Genomic DNA, 21621 nt, shown 5'->3' on the forward strand with positions numbered 1-21621 from the left:
TAGCACTTTACGGAGGAGAAAACTCAATCTTGGGAAACTTATGCCCAAATCCAGCAGGTGATAGCTCAGAATTTGAATTTCATCTAACACTCAAAGCTATTCTGCAAATAATTTCTAGATCATTTTACCTAGAAAAGAGTAAGAATAATTATAAGAATAGGTCTAGCAGTGTTATAGAATAGGGATTGAAGAAAGGCCAGGCAAGGAGCCTGCTCAGGCTATTATAAGGGTTTTCAGGAAAGATGATGAGGGCAGTAAGTATATTTTCAGTGCTTGCTCTGCTATGTTCTCTGTAGCCAATACTGGGTTTGTTACTTGTTGGAGACTTCAGGAGCCTCTGTAAAATGAGGACAGTAGTGGTGCTGACAGCACAGGGTTGGTGAAAGGATTAAATGAAAATAATGTCTGTCAATCACTTGGCAGCACGTCTGCGATGCAGCTGGCCCTTAATATACACAGAAGTTTACAAGGTATTTGTTTAATAAATATAAAGAGGTTCACTCCAAGAAATTTTATTAAGTACTTAATAACGTGTGCTTTGAAGTGTACACATGGGTACAACAGCGAACCACATGAGCAGGTAAGCAAGTGAACAAACAAATAATTTTAAGTGCAATAGCTGCGTGTAAGGAAAAATGGAAGAGGTTAATTTTTAGCTCTGGTAAGGAAATTTTTGAAGTATTTTTCTATATCTTTATGTAATAACCTTCAGATAAGTTAATTTAATATAAATTCGGATAAAATTTGTTTACAAAACTAAAAGATAAACCAAAATGAAACACCCGAATAGGATTCCGAATCTCGCCTCCCGAGGTTAGTCCTGCCCCTCACGACTCTCCTCCGCCATAGCCACGCCTCTTTTGGGTTTACAGTGCAGGATCACTTCGGCCTCATTCTAGGGTTGTCCTCTCCTGGATCTCAGCCGAGGATCATTTGCTCGCGAGAGTTCCTCCGTCTAGCTGCTCACAAGGCTGCTGCAGGAAACTAAGGTAAGAAAATTGCCGAAACTTAGCTCGACCACGCTCCCTGAGGCCCCGCCCCTCCTCTCTGGCCTTCCTCTTGGCACCCCTCCCCAGCGTCGCACGTGCAGTTGTTGTGCTTCTACGTCACGTGTTCCCGGAAGTGCAAGACAGGCCCGCCTCAAAGATGGCGACGCCCAGCGCACGAGGACGCTGTCCGTCTCTGGTTTGACTTGGGTGGTAGTCTTGACGAGGTCCGCGGTACCATGGATCGGCCAGGATTCATGGCCTCGCTGGTGGTGAGTGCGGGGCAGTGTGGTGGGTTGCTTGGAGTGCCGACATCCGGCACTGTAGCCCGTGGGGGTGCTCTGCTCTAGCTGTCTTCCGGTTTTTCGCGTTGGACTGTCCTCGGGTTACTGGCAGCCAGGTCTGAGAGGTAGCGCGGGGCTCCCAGGCCACCAGAGAGCTAGGTGTCAAGGTGACGCCTGTATTGGCAGGTCGTAAGAGACAGGCTGGGGAACGAGAGGGTACCTGACTCGTTGTCTTTTGCACACTCATTTACTTAAAAGAAAAAAGAGCTAACATTATTCACTGTTAACTACTTTAAAATAGTATAACTACTGTAGAGATGTTGGGAATTAATGTATGTATATAACACAAAACCTTACTCAAGTCTCTCTCAGCCTTTCTATTCAATACTACGTTTGTCATTTTGTTGCATCTCTTTTCAGTGTTAGAAAATGACAAGTCCATCTGTTCATTCAATACATAATCTGCTTTTTCTACTCCAAGCCTAGGCTTTGAAGATATATTGAAGAGCGCACATAGCCCATCAACAATTCTGTGGAGTCAGTAGACAGGCTTAGTATTTAATTCCGTAGCAGAAAACTGCGAGAATCAACATAAAACATCTTTTACCAAATATTTTGGAGCCTCTGGTAGGGGTTACTAGATATAGCAGTTAACAAGACACAGATTGGCTGCCTGCGTTTTCATTGTGTGGGAGTGGGCAGAGACAGACAATAAATAATTTTAAAAATTATTATCATGGGGTGAATGAAAGGCAGAAGTGCTTTATTAGTTACCCAATTTTGGTGTTGCAGGTGTTGAGGATAACCTGGTGAACAAGATAGAGCTGCTCTTAAGGGTCAGGTGTTGGAGACAAAATAGTAAAATGACTGTTGGGATAAATAACAGGTGGGCTAGGTTCAGTGTGTTATGGGAATATATGGAAGAAAGGGATGTCTTAGCCAGACTTGTAGGATGATGGCTTTAAATCTAGATTTGTTTAATCTTGTATAGCTACCTCTTAGAAATGTAAAGAAATAATGTTACCACTTTCAAGGAGCTTTCCTGTTTAGCTGGTGAGACAGCAGTAGTAGTTTGTCAACTAACGTTCCTGTGCCAGAAACTCGGGTAAGCTCTTTACCTACATTATCCCATTTGATTCTCAAAGCAATTGAAGCCTTATCCTAGTTTTCCAAATGAGGGAACAGGGATACCAAGAGGTTAGAGAACTAGTTCAAAGTCACACAAGTGAGATCCATTTTGTGTAAGTTTTGGAGCTCATGTTCCAACCCAGGTGATGTCACCTGGAAGTCCATGCCCTCACCTGGTTCTTGATAGTCTCTCTGAAGTCAGCAAAGGTTGCAGTTGCTAAAAACCAGGTGAGTGCTGCAGTTAACAAATATATATTTAATTAAAGTATGATATGATACACATGCAGTATACTTTTTTTCCCAATGTATTTATAAAGAGTAAAATTAGGATCAATAGGTGGAAGTTTCAAGAAACTAAATTTCATTCCAAGTGAAGGAAAAACATTTCATTTATGCAGCACACAGTTTATCTGCCATGGATTCTGCCCAGTGGGTACTGTGGTAGGATTTGTAGATAAAGTGGCGAATAAGCAAAAGCCCATCTCAATTAGGGAAGAAATGCCAACAGACAGTTGCAGTGAATGATAAGTGCTATGAAAGAAACAAACTGAAGATATGGCAGAGTAGGGAAATATCGGTGAACCTCTTAGATGGAGTGACCAAGGAAAGCCATAAAGAGGTGACATTTCAGCTAAGACCTAAAAGATGGGAAGGGGCTTGAATTTTTGATGATCAGAGTGGGAGGTTCAGTCATGGTGAATAGCTCACGTGGAAAGAGCTTAGAGTATTCAAATGGTGAGGCCTAATAGATAAGGATAGCATGTCAGGGGATGGTATTGGAGGGGTAGGCAAAGCCAGCTGAGGTGGAGCTTTGTGGGCTAGGGAAAGGAATTTGGATTTCATTTGAAGTGTAATGGGAGCCATTGAAATGTTTTATTATCAAAGTAGTACAGAAATGGAGTGGCTACTTTTTAACATCTTGGAGTGCCTTTGAGACAGGGTGAGTACTCCTGAGGGAGTTTGGTTTTGCCTACTACTATGTTACAAGTACCTGGCACTATGTAAGCATGCAGTACTACTTTTAATGAATGAAAAGCCTAGATGATTGCTGAAGTCTTGAAACTTAGATTTGAATAATTGAGATAACATTAAACATGCAGAACAGAGCCTGGCAAGTAGCAGAGATTCAAATGTTCCCTTCCTAAAGCTTCATGAAGAGGACTGAATAAGGGGAGAACCTCTGGGATGTTGGTTTTCATTTGGAGCACAGTGGGCTGTCTAGAAACAACCCTCAAAGAGTACATTGATCAATGCATACTTTTAGGAAAGCGACTGGAACTAAGTATGAGCAACCTAAAGATACTTATATTAATAACATTTAACTTAGTGAAGCAAGTACGAAACTACAACATGGGACAATAGGGGAAGAATTAGGCAAGTAATGGGAAACCCATTTCTTGGACTAGCCTGGAGTCATTAAAAATATTGCTTGTGAAGAGAATGTATTGCAATTACATGGAAAATGCTTATGAGATCAAATTAAGAGAAAACAACATTGCATGTATGTGTATTTGCTTGTGTCTAATTAAAGCTTTGTTAAAACCTATTGCATTCATGGGGAAAAAAAGCCAGATTGAAATATCCCAAAATAACACTAGGTATTTTTGGTGGTAGGATTAGATTGTGTTAGTCTTTTCTCACACTGCTAAAAAAGACATACCCAAGACTGGGTAATTTATAAAGAAAAAAGTCCTAATTTACTCAGAGTTCCACATGGCTGGGGAGGCCTCATAATTGTGCTGGAGGCAAGTGAGGAACAAAGTCACATCTTACATGGTGGCAGACAAGAGAGCATGTGCAGGGGAACTCCCTTTTATAAGACCATTCAGATCTTGTGAGACTTATTCACTATCACAAGAACAGCATGGGAAAGACCCTTCCCCATGATTCAATAACCTTCCACTAGGTCCCTCCCACAACACATGGGAGTTAGGAGAGTGGCAATTCAAGATGGGATTTGGGTGGAGACACAGAGCCTAACCATATCAACCCACCCCAGCCCCTCCCTAATCTCATATTCTCACATTTCAAAACCAATCATACCTTCTCAATAGTCCCCTAAAGTCTTAACTCATTCCAGCATTAACTCAGAAGTCCTCAGTCCAGAGCATCATCTGAGACAAGGAAAGTCCCTTCTGCCTATGAGCCTGTAAAATCAAAAGCAAGTTAGTTACTTCCTAGATACAGTGGGGTTAAAGGTATTGGGTAAATACACCTACTGCAAATGAGAGAAATTGGCCAAAATGAAGGGGCTGTAGGCCGCAGGCAAGTCCAAAATCCAACAGGACAGTCAAATCTTAAAACTCTGAAATGATCTCCTTTGACTCCATGTCTCACATCCAGGTCACACTGATGCAAGAGGCGGGTTCCCATGGTCTCGGGCAGCTCTGCCCCTGTGGCTTTGCAGGGTACAGCTCCCCTCCTGGCTGCTTTCATGGGCTGGCATTCAGTATCTGTGCCTTTTCCAGGCACAGGGTGCAAGATGTCAGTGGATCTACCATTCTGGGGTCTGGAGGACAGTGGCCTTTTTCTCACAGCTCCACCAGGTGGTGCCCTGGTGGGAACTCTGTGTGGGAACCCCCTATTGGGGCAGCCATACTCCCCTCCCACACTGCTCCAGCAGAGGTTCTCCAGGAGAGCTCTGCCACTGCAGCACACCTCTGCCTGGACATCATGGTATAACCGTATATCCTCTGAAATCTAGGCAGAGGTTCCCAAACCTCAGTTTTGCTCTTCTCCACACCCACAGAACCAATACCAGGTGGAAGCTGTGAAGGCCTGGGGCTTGCATCCTTTGAAGCCATGGCCTGAGCTGTACCTTGGCTCCTTTAGCTGTGGCTGGGACACAGGGCACCAAGTCCTGAGACTGTGCAGAGTGGGGGGGGGCCTGTACCCGTCCAGGAAACCATTTTTTCCCTCTAGGCCTGCAAGCCTGTGATGGGAGGGGCTTCCATGAAGGTCTCTGACATGCCCTGAAGACAGTTTTCCCCATTTTCTGTCTTGTCAATTAACATTTGGCTCCTGGTTACTTATGTAAATTTCTGCAGCCAGCTTGAATTTCTCTCCAGAAAGTGGGGTTTTCTTTTCAACCACATGATCAGCCTGCAAATTTCCCAAATTTTTATGCTCTGTCACCTCTAGGATGCTTTGCCACTTAGAAATTTCTTCTGCCAGGTACCCTAAATCATCTCTTTCAAGTTCAGAGTTCCACAGATCTCTAAGGGAGGGGCAAAATGCTGCCAGTCTCTTTGCATAGCAAGAGTGACCTTTATTCCAGTTCCTAGTAAGTTCCTCATCTCCATCTGAGACCACCTCAGCCTGAATTTTGTTGTCCATATCACTGTCAAAATTTTGGTCAAAGTCATTCAACAAATCTCTAGAAGGTTCCAAAGTTTCCCACATCTTCCTGTCTTCTGAGCCATCCAAACTCTTCCACCGTCTGCTTGTTACCCATTTCCAAAGTCACTCCCACATTTTCAGGTATCTTGATGGTAGCACCCTACTCTGGGTACCAATTTACTGTATTAGTCTGTTCTCATGCTGCAGATAAAGACAACTGAGACTGGGTAATTTATAAAGGGAAGAGGTTTAAGGGACTCACAGTTCCACATGGCTGGGGGTGCCTCACAATTATGGTGGAAGGCCAAGGAGGAGCAAAGTCATGTCTTACATGGCTGCCAACTGGAGCATGTGCATGGGAACTCCCCTTTATAAGACCATCATATCTTGTGAGACTTATTAGCACCAGAACAGAATGGGAAAGCCCTTCCTCCATGATTCAGTTACCTCTCATCAGGTCCCTTCTACAACGTATGGGAATTATGGGAGCTACAATTCAAGGTGAGATTTGGGTGGGGATCCAGAGCCAAACCATATCATATGCGTTCTTTTTCTGAGACTAGGTCTTGCACTGTTGCCCAGGCTGGAGTACAGTGGTGCTGTCTCAGCTCAAGTCATCCTCTCACCTCGGTCAGCCTCCTGAGTAGCTGGGACTAGAAGCATGCACCAACCATGCCTGGCTAATTTTTTTTTTTTTTTTTTTTTTTTTTTAGTAGAGACAGGGTCTTGCTATGTTGCCAGGGCTTGTCTTGAACTACTAGCCTCAAACAATCCTCTCGACTTGGGTTCAAAGTGTTGGGATTACAGGCATGAGCCTCTGAGCCCAGCCTGCATTGTTTTTACCATTTTTCAAAAATTATTTTTGTAGAGAAAGGTTTCACAGGCATGAGCCACCATACCTGGCTGACCCTAATTTTGTCAAAACCTAAAAAATGCTTTGGCTGTAAATATATAGGTGAAAAACTGCAAAGCTGGTGTTTATTTAGTGCACTGTAATTTAAAATATTAGAAACGTTAATACCTTAATTTTTTTGGATAAAACCTTATCAACAGTAGTTTGAACATTTGCTTGTGTTCTCCTTATGTATTACAGAGGAAGCATCTTTTTATGCCATGACAAGTTGTCATACTGCTTTCTTAGTTTGGATCAACTTCTAACGTTTTTTGTGCTTTCGTTGTTGTGAGTTCCTTTAATGTGAAGACTTGCTGGCATAACTTACTCTGGGACATTGTTATCCTTTTCATCACAACTACTTTCCTCATTTATATTAAGTTTGCTCTCACTTACTTTCTCTGGTTACTTATCTAGATTAATGACAGCAATATGAGTATTTCCATGGCCAGCTGTTTCTTCTTTACCACCATTTATGTTTGATTTTTATTTAACTTCGTGTTACCACTTTTCATTTCTTTGCACTTTCATCTCTGTTCATCAATTTTCTATTTTTGTAAAATGCCATGTGCGTTTATTACATGGAGATAAGGAGGTAACACAGCTATATGCTTTGCTGTCTGCATGAAGTAATAGTAAGTGACTTCTGTTAATTACATTGTGATTTGTAGACTGAACAGGTGGTAAGTTTTACACTTTTCCAGTTACTCACAGTCAGTATGCTGGGGTAACTGAAATTTGACCTGGGTTGTTGGTAGATTCATGTTATTTAAGTAAACCATGGTAACTGGAATTCATGTATGTAGGTACAATGCAAAGTGGGGCTGCTTTTTTTTTTTTTTTTTTTTTTTTTTTTTTTTTTTTTTCCTTCTGTTTTGTAGTGAGGTGATTTTTGGCTGATGATGCCATCTCGGGAGCTTTTTCATAATACTTGGGTGTCTTCTCACTGAACCTACTCTTTTGCTGAGAACTACTGGCAGGCAGTAGGAGAGCTGAGGGGAACAAAATGGGTTATGATGCCAGGGATTCTTGGGTGGAGTGAGGAAAGGTAATATGAATGAAGTATTGGGTATACTATTAAAGGAGGTTTTTTCTTTTGTTGTTTTGCCTCAGATCTTTTCTGGATAGTGGCCTCCTAGTTTTTAATATGGAGTAAAGGACAGTTGGTAACGGATAAGAAAATATTAACTCCACATTTATAAGAAATTGAGAAATGTGCTTCACTTTCTCAGGACTTGTGTGACTTGTTTCTTTTTGGCATTTATGTCAGAGTGAGCAAGTCTTCCCTTTTTGCTTGCTTTTGTGTTGAGCAAGTAATTACCTAATCACAAGTATATTCTAAATTTTGCTCAGCCAGTGGAGCATGCAAAGCACTGCTTGTAGACTACCAATCATGCAAGAACCATAGTTGAGAACCATCACTGTGAGGCATTTTTTTTGTGCATCTCTAGTACCCAGAGATGGGAGTACCTTTCTTTTCTCATTTTTCTTTGTTTAAGAAAGGTGTACGTGGAAAATTTTAGTATTTGATAATTTAGCTGTAAATGACTTTTTAGTGTGCTTTTGTTACCACTTCCAAACCCTACTACTACATGTTGAAAGTTGCTTTATTAATTTTTTTTTGTAATATAGACAAAATTCAAGTAACATTAATTCAATTACAAATAAAGATAAAAGTTATACCCACAATTATCTCACCTCCCCAAATCAGGTGTCTTTTACACACTTAACCAGATGTAGTTGTTGGTCTTCGCTCTGTTATTTGGGGTTACATGCCTCAAAAATGTGATCCCCCACCTTCATGGATTTCGAGTTTAGTAGGAGGCAGATGTTAAACAAAACTTAATTATGTAATTCCAAGTGGTGGTAAAACTTAACTGTTTACTGGGCACTTTTTACTGGGCACTTTAAAAGTTCTTATGCAACGTTTTTTATAACTATGGTTATATAGGTACAATTTTATATTCTTTTAAAAAATGAAATATAAACTCAAGTACAAGAATCATAAAGCAATTTGAACACTACTATTTCTCTTAAATTTTTGAAGTTGATGCTGAATGTTCTGTTATGCATCACATGATTTTCTTTCTGTTGAGTCAGTTCACTGAGGATTCTTGTCCAGAGAGCAGAATTTGAGAAGAGCTTTTAATTCATTATTGCTACTGAAAAACTTGAATTTACAGATTTTAATATATGAATTTGTCAATTGAGTTTAATACAGGAATGTAATCTTCAGTCTTTGGTAAAGTACTCTTTAGGCTTTTGCATGGTTTGTAGTATTTGCATGTCAGTATTGGTACCAGCAAACTTTGAAGGATGTTTATAGTAACATAATTCTAAATATAATAGTTCCTGTTCATTGAAAATTAAGGGCCAGGCATTTTGCTAACCAGAACAGGTTCATCTAATTGTATTTAGTTCTCATTTAATGTTATTTAACTCTCAAAAACTCTGTGACATATAGGTACTCTTTTCTCTGTTTCTTGTGTCAAGAAACACAGACTTAGATTAAATCGTTTTCCTAAGAAGACTGATACGGTTTGGCTGTGTCCCCACTCAGAATCTCATCTTGAATTGTAATCCCCATAATCCTCATGTGTCAAGGATGGGACCAAAAGTTGGACATAATTGGATCATGGGGGCAGTTTCCTTCATGCTGTTCTTGTGATGGTGAGTCTCATGAGATCTTATGGTTTTATAAGTGTCTGGCATTTCCCCTGCTTGCACTCACTTTGTCCTGCTGGCCTGTGAAGAAGGTGCCTGCTTCTCCTTTGCCTTCTGCCATGATTGTAAGTTTCCTAAGGCCTCCCCAGCAGTGCGGAACTGTGAGTCAACTAAACCTCTTTTCTTTATACATAACCCAGTCTCGGGCATTTCTTCATAGCCATCTGAGAACAGACTAATGTAAAGACCAAGTTGAGATTGAAGCCAGATCTGTTTGATGCCAAAGCTGTGTTAGGCAGTACTTAATTTGAAAGAACTCCTGGAGAAATGGAAGTATAGTCAAGTCAAATTCTAGAACCATTATTATTTTATCCTTGAGATTAGCCTTATTAAACAAAACTGAATGTCACAGTTCTTTCCATTAGGAAGTAATAATAAGCAGAGATTTCTGGAGAAGTCCCCCTGAATATTCCACAAAGCGGTCAGGGTGGCTGGGGAATGCTGGGAAGACTGCAGCAGATAGCTAACCCAGGCTTTTGGTTGTCACAAGTGCTGCAGCAGACCAGAACAGGGACCGCCGAGCAGAACTTGACTGCAAGATTTCTTCTGAACATTGCATCTTTTTACAGAGTGTTATCTCACCCCACATTTATGTTTTAGCAACCCTGCTACATAAGTTGCCTTTGGTTAGATATTTAGGAAGACAGAGGTGACTGACTGATTTGGCTTCTACTCTGATGGATCTTAATGTGTGACATGATGGTTGGTACCAAAAGTGAAATATAAACATTATATGGTAGCATCAAGGACATAGCATTTAATTCTGACTAGAAGACTGGGGAAGGCTTTATGAGGAATGTGGCATTGGGTTGCAGCTTTAAGAATGAAGAGGATTTTGGCAGGGGTGTATGTGCACACATATGCATGTATGTATGTAATGGGGTGGAGGCAGTGGTGGTCTGCCGGGTGCAATAGGCAGGAGACAAGCATAAGAAGGGCGTTTTAGACTGAGGAAAACCTAAGCAGAAGCACAGGAATGAGTTTAAGAACATGGCTGGGTGCAGTGGCTCATGCATGTAATCCCAGCACTTTGGGAGGCCAAGGCGCACGGATCACCTGAGGTCAGGAGTTTGAGACCAGCCTGGCCAACATAGTGAAACTCCATTTTTACTAAAAATATAAAAATAAGCTGAGCATGGTGACGTGTGCCTGTAGACCCAGCTGCTCTGGAGGCTGAGGCAGGAGATTCACTTGAACCTGGAGGCAGAGGTTGTAGTGAGCTGAGATTGCACCGCTGCATTCCAGAATGGGTGACGAGCAAGACTCCGTCTCAAAAAAGAAATTGTTTCAGGACATGTTTGAGACATTTGAGTAGTCAACTTGGTTGAATCTCCAAGGTCTATAGAGGGTGCATCATGAAGCTGCAGAGGAAGTAGCTTAGGGTTCTTAGTTACCATTTGCTGGATAGCTTCTGTGTATCAAATACAACCAGGAAATTAGAGATTTGTTTTTTTCCAGGAAAGCATTAATTTTGAATGGCTTAACTTTTATATATTTGTAATATTCATTATATACTTGAGCAAATGAAAAATTAACAAGATAGTAATAACATTTTTCATCCTGAATCTCTTTCCACAGAGGCATTAACTTCTAGCAATTTACTGTTTATGCTTCCAGACTTCGAATTATACACATACAAATAGCTACACATTTTAAAAGATGGAATTATATAGCATATATTGTTTTACAGCTAATTTGATTAAGTGTATAATGTATGTTTCTGTGCCAATAAGTATGGGTTGACCTCACTTTTTTTAAATTTAATTAGAGACAGATCTTGCTCTGTTGCCCAAGCTAGAGTGCAATGCAGTGGGGTGATCGTAGCTTACTGCAACCTCAAACTCCTGGGCTCAAGCGAGCCTCCTACCTCAGCCTCCTAGCAGCTGGGACCACACACATGAGTCACCATACCCTACCTTGTTGTTGTTGTTCTTCCCCCGACCCCCACGACGTATTCTTGTTCTGTCACCCAGGCTGAAGTGCAGTGGCATGATCTCGGCTCTCTGCAACCTCCGGCTTCTGGTTTCAAGAAATTCTCCTGCCTCAGCCTCCCGAGTTGCTGGGATTTCAGGCGCCCACCACCATACCTGGCTAATTTTTGTATTTTTAGTAGAGACAGAGTTTCAACATATTGGTTAAGCTGGTCCCAAACTCCTGACCTCATGATCCACCTGCCTCGGCCTCCCAAAGTGCTGGGATTACAGGCGTGAGCCACCGCGCCCAACCTACCTGTTGTTTTAAAGGCTATGTAGCAGTTTATTATTTGGGTATAACTTAATTTACTTAAGACCCCAGTGGAGGAATTTTTAGGTCATTTTCAATTTTTTCCTATTACAGAAATGCAGCAGTAGACATTCTTATATATTTGTGCACTTATTTCTGGGGAAGAAATGCTTAGAAATAAAATAACTGGATCAAAGGGTTTGATAATTTAAAACGTTCATTTTGCCAAATTGTCCTCCAGAAGATTATGGTAATGTTTTTGTCAATAGTGCCCATACCCATTCTTCATATTTTTAATTTTTTCTAATTTAATTGGGAAAATATTTTGTTTTTATTTGATAACTGATGATGAGGAAGCATATTTTTGTTAGTTATTTATATTTTTCTTTTGTGAATTGCCTAGTCCTGTCTTTTGCTATTTTTGAGAAAAATTAAATGTACCTTTTTAAGATTGATTTGTAATGCCTTCTAAAATAGAAATAGTAACCCTTTATTAGAGCCATTGAGTGCCTCCTATTAATGTGTGCTGTTTCTGGGAACATATTAGTAAACAAAACAGATACAAATCTTATGGTTTAATTGGACAGGTACTGAACAAATGGTCAGAGGCAAAACTATGTAATTAAAATTGTGTTCAGTGCTTGGAACAAGAGACTCTAAACCTGAACTAGAGATTAGAGGGCACCTGTACAAAGTCCTTAAAATGTGGAAGATTGGATGATTTAGAGGAAAAGATCGAGGTGGCAAGAAAGGACTGAGCAAAGGGCATGTAGTGCAAGTTTACGGAGTTGGAGGGGCTCCAGAACTTCCAGAACCTTAAAGGCCGTGCTAGGGTTTTCTTCTTCATCCTCAGTGTTGTTGGAAAGTTTGGAAGATTTATAGGCTGGAGAGTGGCAAGATGAAATTTGCATTTTTGTGAAAATGATTAATACAGAGAGGCAGTGGGCATTGCAGGGAGAGTGAATGAGAAGTGTGGAAAGTGACAAGTATGTCAGAAAGCAGAGGTGGCAGCTCTGCAGTGAGGAAGATGGTGGTGTTCACATCATGGGTGGCCACTTCATTGTGGAGGAAACTGAGCGAATCAGGAGAATGTTTCCCTTGAGAAGGCATGTTAATGTTATTGTAACCGGGCTTTTTCTTGGGTGTTGGTGAGGCACAGCTCCCCCAAGAGAATGCTGTGGGTTCTTGGTCTCCAATCTCTTAAAGAGTAAGCGATGGGACCACTGCAGGTGCGCCATATGCTCATAAAAGTAAATACTGGACCCAAGAAGTGTTGCAGAAAGGTGATTTTATTAAGGTAGAGAAAAGAGGAGAGAGAGACTTCCATGAAGAGTGTGGAAGGGGATTCCAGAGGGGAAAATCCCAGAGGGGAAAGGGAGCTCCCACCATGTGGGAGGGGATTCCAGAGAGCTGGAAACCTGGTGCTGGTGAAGGAGCAGGGGAATTTATCCTGGGAGAAATTCCCACTTTCCCAAGTTCCTCTGGCCAATGAAAGGAGTTCCCTTAAACTTCCACTGGGGTGATTGACTCTTAGTTTCTTCCTTTGCTGGCGAAATTCAAGCATAAACCCTTTTTTTTTTTTTTTTTAACACAAAGACAATTATTTAAGACCTTTATTAACAGGTGCTTGCAGTTTGTTGACTTTTTTGAAAAAATCAAGTTGTAAACTTTTATTACAAATTAAAAATGAAGTTCTTAAAAATCTCAACTTGACCAGATATGAAACAATTTAAAAACCTTTAAAGGCGTATTGAGAAAAACCAGGCTTTTTTAAAAAACAGGTTTGTTATTACCAAAAAGAGACATCTTTAGGTAAAAATAATAAAAACCCCATGCTGCATAGATAATGCAGATAGTTCTATTTATCTGGTCAACGGGCAAAAGCAAGCACTTAAGGTCTTCAGCTCCAATCTTTTGTTCATTTCTTATTGCTGGAATTTCTTATTTCTTCTTGTTGGATGACTAAACCGGATGATGGTAGAGATGGTAAGCCGGCATTTACTCAGCCCCGCCCTGCTCAGCCTCGGGAGCGGACGAATTCTCAGCTGGTGGATCGGCTGCTTTTGTCTCTTTGCCATCTTGTGGTTTAGGGTTTCCTGGGCGTCTGCGTCGGTAATTGAAGTTGCGGCGGTACCGACGTTGAGGTGGCTGCTGACCTTGGGTCTCATCTCCTTGATTTTCTTTATCTTCTTCATTGCTGTCCTCTCTAGGCTCTCTTTGGCGAGGAGGGCCCCTGCGGAATCGTGGTCTATATCCCCGATACATATTCTGCCTCACTGGTCTACCTTGTTCTCCTGCACCCTGGTTGTCAGCACCCTCCATCACTTCTCCCTGCACAGGAGGGTTGGAATATTGTGGTCGATGCCCATAGGGTCTCCGCATGTAGTAAGGTGGGAACCTTCGCCTGCGGTAGGGCCGGCATTGTTGGGCCTGGCCTTCGGGAGCACTCTCTGATCCCTCGTTCTTTTCCCCACTCTCACTATTCTGGTAATTTTGCTGGTAATTGCTTGGAGGACCCCTACGACGTGGATAGCGTCTATAATGGTTACGGTCTGCTGCGTATTTACTGCCTTGAACTGGAATGCCACCAGGACCTGTAACATTTGCTGCCTCCGCACCCTTTTCTCCTTCAACAACATCAAACTCCACAGTCTCTCCATCTCCTACACTGCGAAGGTACTTCCTGGGGTTATTCTTCTTTATGGCAGTCTGGTGTACAAATACATCTTCCTTGGTGTCATTCCTGTTGATGAAACCATATCCGTTCCTTACATTGAACCATTTTACTGTTCCCAAAACCTTCGTTGCGATGATCTTCTTGTCCCCGCCGGCAGGCGCCGCTGATGTGAGGCCGCCCGGGCCACCGCTCCCTGCGCCGCTGCCGGTAGTGCCGGGCTTGGTGTCGGCGGCGCTGAGGGCGGGGGCGGCGGGGGGGACGGCCGGCGGCTGCTGGGTCTCGGCCTCGCTGCTCATGGTTGCGGTGATGGTGACTGGGGCTGGCTGCGGCAGCTACGGCTCCTCCCGGGATGTGATGGTAACTAGGCCGGCGGCGGCGGTGGGGCTGCTCAGGGCTCTCTGGGGTCCGCTCTCCGCTCCCGCTACCGATCGAACTCGCATAAACCCTTAAATCTCCCAGATGGAGAGAGATGGGAGTGGGGCATGGCACTGGGAAATTCTTGCCCTTAAAACTATGCCCCCTCGTGGACCTGGAAAGAGAGCACCTTCCCTCATTATGGCTGGTTCTTCTTAGCTGTTGTTTAGGCCAGTGGCCTGTGTTGATTTTGCTTAGTTACATTACACAGATGGTTTGGTTTTGTCCTAGAGGGGAGCAGTGATGCTTTCTTTGTGGTGTTGTGCCCTCCTCCTTTTGAGCAAAAAAGTTTTATAGCATGTAATTCTGATCTTTCACTTCTCAGAGTAATTGCAGAGCAATAATTAGGCACTTCCTCTCTGCAGCCTAGAACGTCATACATTTTTTAACTTAAGGTAGAGACATATATTTTATCTATATGATACCGAGATCTCAATACATTGTGGTGCTCTAGCAAGGTTTGCTGGTTATCTGGGTTATGTTCTATTTCTTTGGATTTTTTCCTAGTTGTTAGAATTTTTCAGTGTAAGCTACCATAAATTATGAATTTAATTACTTGCCTGATAACCTTCTGATAAATGATTATAACAAAAGTTTCGGGCTGAAGAATGAAAGTTTGATAGAGTTTTTTGTAATTAGGTTGTTATTGGCTTACATATTTTATACATCATTACATATAAAACAATACTGATACAAGATTATAGGCATTCCTTAAAGTTTTTATCTAAATCTGAAATACGTTATGTGGCTAAATGTATAGATATTCTTATTCCTCAGTTTGTCTGTTGATTTTTTTTTTGTCTCATGAATTTAAACGAGTTTTGAGTTACATAGAAGTTTGAAATCCGTAGAAGCGATTAGTAATTCTTGAGACATGTTTTACCAGACAAGTAGATTGAATCTGGTCATTTTTTTCCTTGGAACATAAGAATTGTGATGAAAGAAGGGTTAGAGAATCAATATATGTAAAGTAGCCTACTAAATTAAAAGAGTAATTAACTTATTGATTAAAATTTAGCAATAGATAGCACTTCTCTGAATCCTAAGATTAAAGAGAAAATTAGGTGAAGTGCAGCATGTTTTTAAATAATCTAGTCACATGAAACATTCTCACCAGGATTTTATTCTCTCTGTATTTTGAGAAAATGAGGAGGCAGGCAAAATATTTGCTTACTAAATTATTATTAGAGATGAGGTCTCCCTATGTTGCCCAGGCAGGGGCATGGTGATTATTCATGAGCACAATCATACCTCACTGTAATCTCAGACTCCTGACTCAGCCTCCCAGGTAGCGGGGATTACAGGTACATACCACCATGCCTGTCTCTACTTACTGAATTTTATAAAAATCCTGAAACAAGTAAGAAGAGTTTTGAAGAGTGGCCTTTTTACTTTCCTACATTACTTGCAAACTTTTTCCCATGACGTAGGGAAGGCCGCCTTTATATCCAGAAAGAAATCCCACATTATTGGATATTCTTTTGGTACTGCTTGGTTTCTCTCCTGGCACATATCTGTGCCCTTTTGGGAGATGTCTTCTTAGGTCATTTGCAGAGTAGAACTTTAGGGTCTTTGGGTTTCTTTCATGTCTTTGGGCTGATCATAAAGTATAGTATTAAACTTGTAGTAATGTACTTTTATCGTAAATTAATTTTTTATAACCTGTGCTAATTAATTTGAAAATAGGTATTGGATTTATCATTAAAGTACTTCATTTTTCCAGTTAACTTCTGGGATGGTTTTATGGTGAGTGGTAAGTAAAGCAGATAGTATTTGCTAGGTACCAAGCTTTGTAGCACATGAACTTTTGTAAACTCAAAGGATGGAAACGGTCAATCAATTTGAACTTGACTTGTATGTTTGAATAATACTGATTGTTTTGTTTTCCTTTGTCATGAAATGTATAGTTTAAAAATGTAGATTTTTACTTTTTGAATAGGTAATATATTCACATGGTTCAGAATTCAAAATACAGCAAAACCTAGCAATTCAGTCAAAAAATTAGTATGTAGGAAACAGTCTCCTCTTTATAGTGCTTCTGTCTGCCTACTGTAAACTATGACTCACATCTTTAAATGATGCCTTTAGATCTGTGTGATCTTTTTGTATCAGAACAAATGTTATGTTTTTGTCTTTTTAACTAATAAGTAGTGCATCTGTATTGACTTTTTTGAGACCCACATTTTGAAACAACTAATGATCCTTGTGAATCTAGATCTGTATTTTAATAATCACACGTGTAAGGATTCATATGTGTTAACCTTACTTTGATGCTCTTTGTGTTTATATTTTCTCAGTTTCTGTTTTCTTTGACTAAGGTGTAACCAGTTTAAAAATATTCTAGATAGGCTTCCCTATAATCATGAGGTACAGAGTTATTTCTTAATCATTTTTCCCTCAAAATCCATTTAGCAGGAATTGGTTTTTAAAGTACAGCTTCTCCAAAGCAACGTGGTATCTCTTGGGAGATGACTAGTTTGGGCTGGATTTTAATTTCCGCTAGTAATTTAGCTCCTTAAGAAAATTTATCCTCGATTTAAAAATTATCAAGGAATTTTCAAATACATTTTAAGTGGAGAGAATACTGTATGAATCCTTAGATGTGTGTTTCTTAAAATACAGATCCAGATTCACAGGGATCATAAGCTGTTTCAAAATTCAAGTCTCAAAGGAGTCAATTCAGATTCACTGCTTATTAGTTAAGGCAGTAATAAAACTTTTGGTCTGATATAAAAAGATCAAGATAAATTGTTAAATAAAAAAAAGTACAGAATAGTGCATATTGTACATCATCTTTTTAAAGAAACGGAAACTAAAATATATTCATTCTTGCTTATGTATGTTTAAAGTAACTTTGGAAGGATACAACAAGAAACCAATAAAAGTGGTTACCTGAGTTATTAGGAAGAGGGTTGGAAGGAAAGTTTGAACTTTTTACCTTTCTGAGGTTTATTTTTGTTTGTGTTGGCTGTTTGTTTATTTTTAGGAGACAGGGTCTTGCTCTGTTGCCTACGCTGGATTGCAGTGGCATGATCATAGCTCACTGAACCCTTGAAGTCTCAGGGTCAAGTGATCCTTATTCCTTAGCTTCCCAAGTAGCTGGAACCACAATGCCCAGCTTAATTTTTTATTTCTTGTAGTGATGAGGTTTCACTGTATTGCATAGGCTGATCTTGAACTGGTCTCAAGTGATCCTCCTTCCTCTGCCTCCCATAGTGCTGGGAGGCATGAGCTACCACATCTGGCCTTTTTAAAAAAAATATTTTTAGCTTTTTGAACCATGTGAGTACTGTATTAACAATGAATTTAAATTGCGTTTAAAAAATTTTGTATTAAAAATCGATTTAAAAAGAAAATATAAAATTTACAACTTGAAAATGTAGCTATTTTCCGAGGAAAACTTCTAGGGTTAGGTTGAAGGCCACAGAAGTTGTGGACTGAGAGGAATGAGAAATGTGCTTTAAAGACTGCCTTCTTCCTATCCTTGCTGCCAAGTGGCAGAGAGCTTATTTTGTTTTAACTGTTTATTTTATTTTTTTCTTTTTCTCCCCTCCTCTTTTTTTTCAAAGGCTGGTGGGATAGCAGGTGTTTCTGTTGACTTGATATTATTTCCTCTGGATACCATTAAAACCAGGCTGCAGAGTCCTCAAGGATTTCACAAGGCTGGTGGTTTTCATGGAATATATGCTGGTGTTCCTTCTGCTGCTATTGGATCCTTCCCTAATGGTAAAATATTATATTGCTATTCTTACTCCTGTAAAGCCAGGATAAAATGGAATTTTCAGAATGGTGTGTGGTCTTACCCCACATAGAATTCCTTGTGTGTTGAAGCTTATCTTCTGAATTTCCTTCTTTAACCTGTTATTATGTATTACTGTTTTTTTAAGTCAGGGTCTCACTTTGTCACCCAGGTGGGAGTGCAGTGGTGAGATGATAGCTCACTGCAACCTTGACTTCCTGGGCTCAAGCAACCCTCCAGCCTCAGCCCCCTAAGTAGCTGGGACTACAGGGGTGCACCACCATGCCTGGCTAATTTTTGTATTTTTTGTAGAGAATGGGTTTTGTCATGTTGCTTAGGCTGTTCTCAAACTCCTACGCTCAAGCAATCTGTCCACCTTGGGCTTCCTAAGTGCTGGGATTATAGGCATGAGCCACTGTGCTGGGCCTAACTCATTATTTTTGAGTCAGATAGTGTTATAGATTCCTATTTGTAATAGGGAAAAAAGGGCAATCTTTTAAAAATGGTTTTTGTTGTTCAAATTTCCAGCTAGAATCCTTAAAATGTTATTTTAATGTTGTGATTCCTCAGAACAATCATTCTCAACTTTACCTGCACATTAGAATCCATTGGGAAGCCTTAAAAAATACTGATATCCTGTGTCATCCTAGAATTTTAATTAGTCTAGGTTTTGCCTTGGTATCATAAGTTTTAATAACTTCCCAGGTGACTACAGTGTGAAGCCAAGTTTGATGATAGCTGCTTTGGAGATCTTAGAGAGCAGGTGAACCTAAGAGGCATTAAAGATTTGTGTCCTAATTCAGTTGCTCTTAGATGATGCAAGTGTTTCTCACTAATGCTCTCCTGGATACTCTCCTTCCAGCAACTTTTGTTTTGGTTCTGAAGTCATGTGACTTATGACTCTCTTATTCTTTAGTCAGTGTAATCTGTTTTGTTTAATCTGCTTCTTGGTATACTGTTTGCAGATACTTACTTTAATTGTTTACTGTTGGATGCCTCTAGTGGCATTCAAAAGTAAACTAAAGCAATAAAAAAATCACCACACATAAGACACACCCACAAAACCACAGCTCTAGAAGATTCTTAAATTCTGGGATTTGCTTTTGTTTTTTTGCGGGATAATTAATGAGAAATTTTTACTTTTTTTTTTTTTTTTTTAAGAGGTTTCACTATGTTGGCCAGACTGGTCTCGAACTCCTGACCTTGTGATTCGCCCACCTCGGCCTCCCAAAGAGCTGGGATTACAGGCATGAGCCACTGCGCCTGGCAAGAAATTTTTACCCTTAAGCTGACATTTAAGTGTTCAATCTGTGAGCATAACATTTATATAAAAATTTATAGTGCAAAGAGAAAAATAGTATTTTTTTTTTTTTCCTCCTGCTCTTCCCCATCCCCCAGCCATCATTAGACTGGCGAACTCTTTTGGTCATCCTTGACTTTTTGTATATGTTAATATTTGAGTAATTGTAACAAGTTGTTATTGATCATCAACTCCATGCCAGGCATAGTTTTAAGTGTGGGAGAGGGGCATGGGTTCCCAAATTTGTCTACTTTGAAATCGCCTAATTGCTGAGGAGCTTAAACAAATACAATTGACTTTGAGCAACGTGGAGGGCAGGGTTGCCAACCTCTCCTGTGCAGCTGAAAATCAGAATGTAATTTTTGGCTTCCCCAAAACTTTACTAATAGCCTGCTGCTGCGTTAATGATATTATAGTTGATTAACACATACTTTGTATGTGTGTTACATACTAACATATATTTATGTGTTATATGTTTTATTTTTTATTCTTATTGTTTTCTGAGACAGAGTCTTGCTGTGGCACCCAGGGAGTGCAGTGGCACGATCTCAGCTCGCTGCAACCTCCGCCTCCCAGATTCAAGTGATTCTCCTGCCTGAGCCTCCCAAATAGCTGCGATTACAGGCGCACACCACCACACTCGGCTAATTTTTGTATTTTTAGTAGAGACTGTTCTTCACCGTGTTATCCTGACCTCATGTGATATGCCTGCCTTGGCCTCCCAAAGTGCTGGGATTATAGGCATTATCCACTGTGCCTGGCAAATGTTTTATATACTGTATTCTTAAAATCAAGTAAGCTAGAGAAAAAAATGTTATTAAGAAAATAATAAGGAAGAGAAAACGTGTATTCACTAAGTGGAAATGGGTCATCAAAGTGTTTCATGTTGAGTAGGCTGAGGAGAAGGAAAAAGAGGAGTTAGTCTTTGTGTCTTAGGGGTGGCAGAGGCAGAAGAAGTAGAGGAGGTAGAAGGGGAGGCAGGAGAAGCAGGCCCACATGGTGTATCTTTATGGAAATAAATCATAATTTCCCTCTCACTTTTTTGCTGTTTCTTTTCTCTAAAAATGATTCTATGTGGTACCAATGCTTTCACCATTTGCTTTAGTTTCAGTGCCCATGTTGTAGAAGAGTCCTTGTCATAAAAGAAACCAAAAGCAGTCTTTAATAATCAGAACCCTTCTGCCAGGTTGTCTAATGTCATTTTCTTTTCTGGCACTCCTTCTATATTTTCCCCTCATCATTTGACACTGGTTTGGAAGCAGTCATCTCCACCAAGTTGTTTTCTGTTAAGTCTTCTGGTGTGGTGTCTGTTAGCTCTTGAATTTCTTTAAGATCTATATTTTGAAACCTTTCACCCCCAACCTTTTTTTTTTTTTCCCCACATCCACAATCTCTTTTATTATTTTCTTGATTGGCTCTGTCATGAATGCTATGAAGGATTTGCTTGCTTCTCTTCCTTACTAATAAATGTCCTTGTGACATTTTTCTTTTTCCAGAATAGGGCACTTTCATCTACATGAGAAACCTGTTCAGGCAGATTTCCTTTCTCCTCAGTGATTTACTTAATGGCAGCTGGGAACTTGATTACTGACTGATGAATGGCAGAAGCTGCTTCTCCTGTTACCTTGACATTTTTAAGCCAAATCTCTTTCTAAATTATCAAACCATCCCTGGCTGGCATTAAATCCTTCAGCTTTAGATCCTTTACCTTTCTTTTTTATCATGAAATTACTTTGCTTTTTCTCAAATCATTTTAGGGATAATAAATATGCCTTTATTATAGCAATTCTTTTCCCACATAAAAGCTGCGTTTTCAAAACAAGAAAAAAGTTACTTTGCAAAGCTGCAGAGCTGGGTTAATGAATTTCTTTTTTTCTCTTTCTTTTTTTTTTAATATACAATAAATTAAGCTGGA

The 21621-nt window shown here is 40.3% G+C and overlaps 1 protein-coding gene and 1 pseudogene across 10 annotated transcripts in view; one reads left to right on the forward strand and one right to left on the reverse strand.

Annotated features, from left to right (window-relative positions):
* The first annotated feature begins 866 nt into the window (after window positions 1–866).
* SLC25A26 (solute carrier family 25 member 26) overlaps window positions 867–21621 on the forward strand; it is a 165998-nt gene continuing 145243 nt past the window's right edge. For 2 of the 9 annotated variants that reach the window (XM_032290415.1, XM_032290417.1), the window contains exons 1-2: window positions 867–989; window positions 18237–18393. Coding sequence is in view for 3 of the 9 variants with exons in the window: in XM_032290413.1 (XP_032146304.1) it covers window positions 1226–1258; window positions 18237–18393 (190 nt within the window). In the remaining 6 variants the exon portion in view is untranslated. Of the gene's footprint in view, window positions 1259–15954; window positions 16907–18236; window positions 18394–21621 lie in introns of those variants that run through there. The other 7 variants (XM_032290413.1, XM_032290410.1, XR_004272477.1 and 4 more) reach the window with 7 other exon arrangements.
* On the reverse strand, window positions 13175–14698 carry LOC116559489 (annotated as a pseudogene). Its single transcript, XR_004272478.1, has one exon. The product of XR_004272478.1 is annotated as a Y-box-binding protein 1 pseudogene (transcript).

This window comes from Sapajus apella, unplaced genomic scaffold (assembly GCF_009761245.1).
Source record: "Sapajus apella isolate SASKATOON/1434 unplaced genomic scaffold, GSC_monkey_1.0 scaffold23, whole genome shotgun sequence".
Taxonomy (NCBI): domain Eukaryota; kingdom Metazoa; phylum Chordata; class Mammalia; order Primates; family Cebidae; genus Sapajus; species Sapajus apella.